Source organism: Arachis ipaensis, chromosome B08, assembly GCF_000816755.2.
Source record: "Arachis ipaensis cultivar K30076 chromosome B08, Araip1.1, whole genome shotgun sequence".
Lineage (NCBI taxonomy): Eukaryota > Viridiplantae > Streptophyta > Magnoliopsida > Fabales > Fabaceae > Arachis > Arachis ipaensis.
The window spans coordinates 3,831,498-3,832,828 of NC_029792.2; the positions used below are offsets into that span (position 1 = coordinate 3,831,498).

The 1,331-nt window shown below is 33.4% G+C and overlaps 1 protein-coding gene across 1 annotated transcript in view; it reads right to left on the reverse strand.

Moving 5' to 3' along the window:
- Window positions 27–1,331, reverse strand: part of LOC107614344 (cytokinin riboside 5'-monophosphate phosphoribohydrolase LOG1) — a 6,472-nt gene continuing 5,167 nt past the window's right edge. The window contains exons 5-7 of the mRNA XM_016316557.2: window positions 463–533; window positions 180–323; window positions 27–101 (exon numbers count right to left, since the gene is read on the reverse strand). Coding sequence (XP_016172043.1) covers window positions 42–101; window positions 180–323; window positions 463–533 — 275 coding nt within the window. The 3' untranslated portion in view covers window positions 27–41. The remainder of the gene's footprint in view (window positions 102–179; window positions 324–462; window positions 534–1,331) is intronic.

A 1,331-nucleotide genomic window follows, 5' to 3' on the forward strand; every position in this document is an offset into this window, starting at 1 on the left:
TATGTGACTAAACTGCCCTCTACACCAATTTTCCATCCTCTTCAGATCCCACTTTCCCAGCTTAGCTTAGAGGCAACTCTTTCATGTTGTGGGAAATATTCCTATAAGAATGTAACACCAAATGTCATTATTAACAGTATAATTATTAATTAGGAGTTTGTAATTATTTAATTAAGTACCTCCATGTTTTTGACAAGGTCTTTTGGTGTTGGGGCAGACACAATTATATGGCGAGCTTTGGGGCTGATGAACCCTTCCTCCACAGCTTTGTCAATGAATGATAAGAATGAATTGTAGTATCCATCAACATTCAGCAACCCCACCTTCCAAACACAAAACATTTCCATCATTATCATTTCACTCAATTTCTATGCATAATTAATTAACATGGAATACTTTTAAGTAAAAAAAATATATATGTATAGTTGTTTATAAACGCATGAATTTTGATAGAATGTTTACCGGTTTATCATGGATGCCAAGTTGAGCCCAGGTTATGACCTCAAGAAGCTCCTCAAGTGTGCCATAGCCACCTTCATGCACATAACATAACATGACATACATAACATAATTACATAACATCATTATTAAAAAACATAAAAAAGGGACAACAATGACAAGTGGAATTTTTTTTATTATTCACGGTATCCTTCTACCTCACAAGTCAATGACTAATTCGTCGTGAATTTAAACTCTATTTAAGAGTCTGCTATTGGCCAATGAAATTACTGCATGCACAAAGTATGATTCGAAATCTCCAATATTTATTTATAGCGTTTGTTTTGAGGTATTGAGACAAAGACTGAGACACAGTATTATGTTTGTTAGTTCAGAAACTGATACTAAAATTTATGTCTCTATCTCAAAAATTTCAATATTTCAGTACCTCCAAAAAATAGAGACACAGGAGACTAAAATTTTTAAAAATTGAGACTGAAACTTTAATAACATTTTATACCTAAAATACCTTCATTTCAATTAATTAATTCCAATTTTACCATTTGTGCAAATTAAATTAGAGTTTCATTCTTGTTTCAATTTCTGTTTCCCATTTTACACCAAACAGAATACTGAGATTTATTTAAATATCTGTCTCTCAGTCTCAGTCTTTCTGTTTCTGTCTCTCCACCAAACGCTATCTTAAAGACGAGTGAACTGACCACTCACTAATCCCTTTCTAGTTTCAGTTTAAAAGAAAAAAGAAAAACATAAAAAAGTGGGTTTGGACTTTGGATCCTGTTAGAGGGGGACAGATCATGGGCCACTTGTTTCTTTGGGCCTATTGGGGGTAAGCTACCAACTAGGTTTTTAGTGAATCATGTGCCAAACCG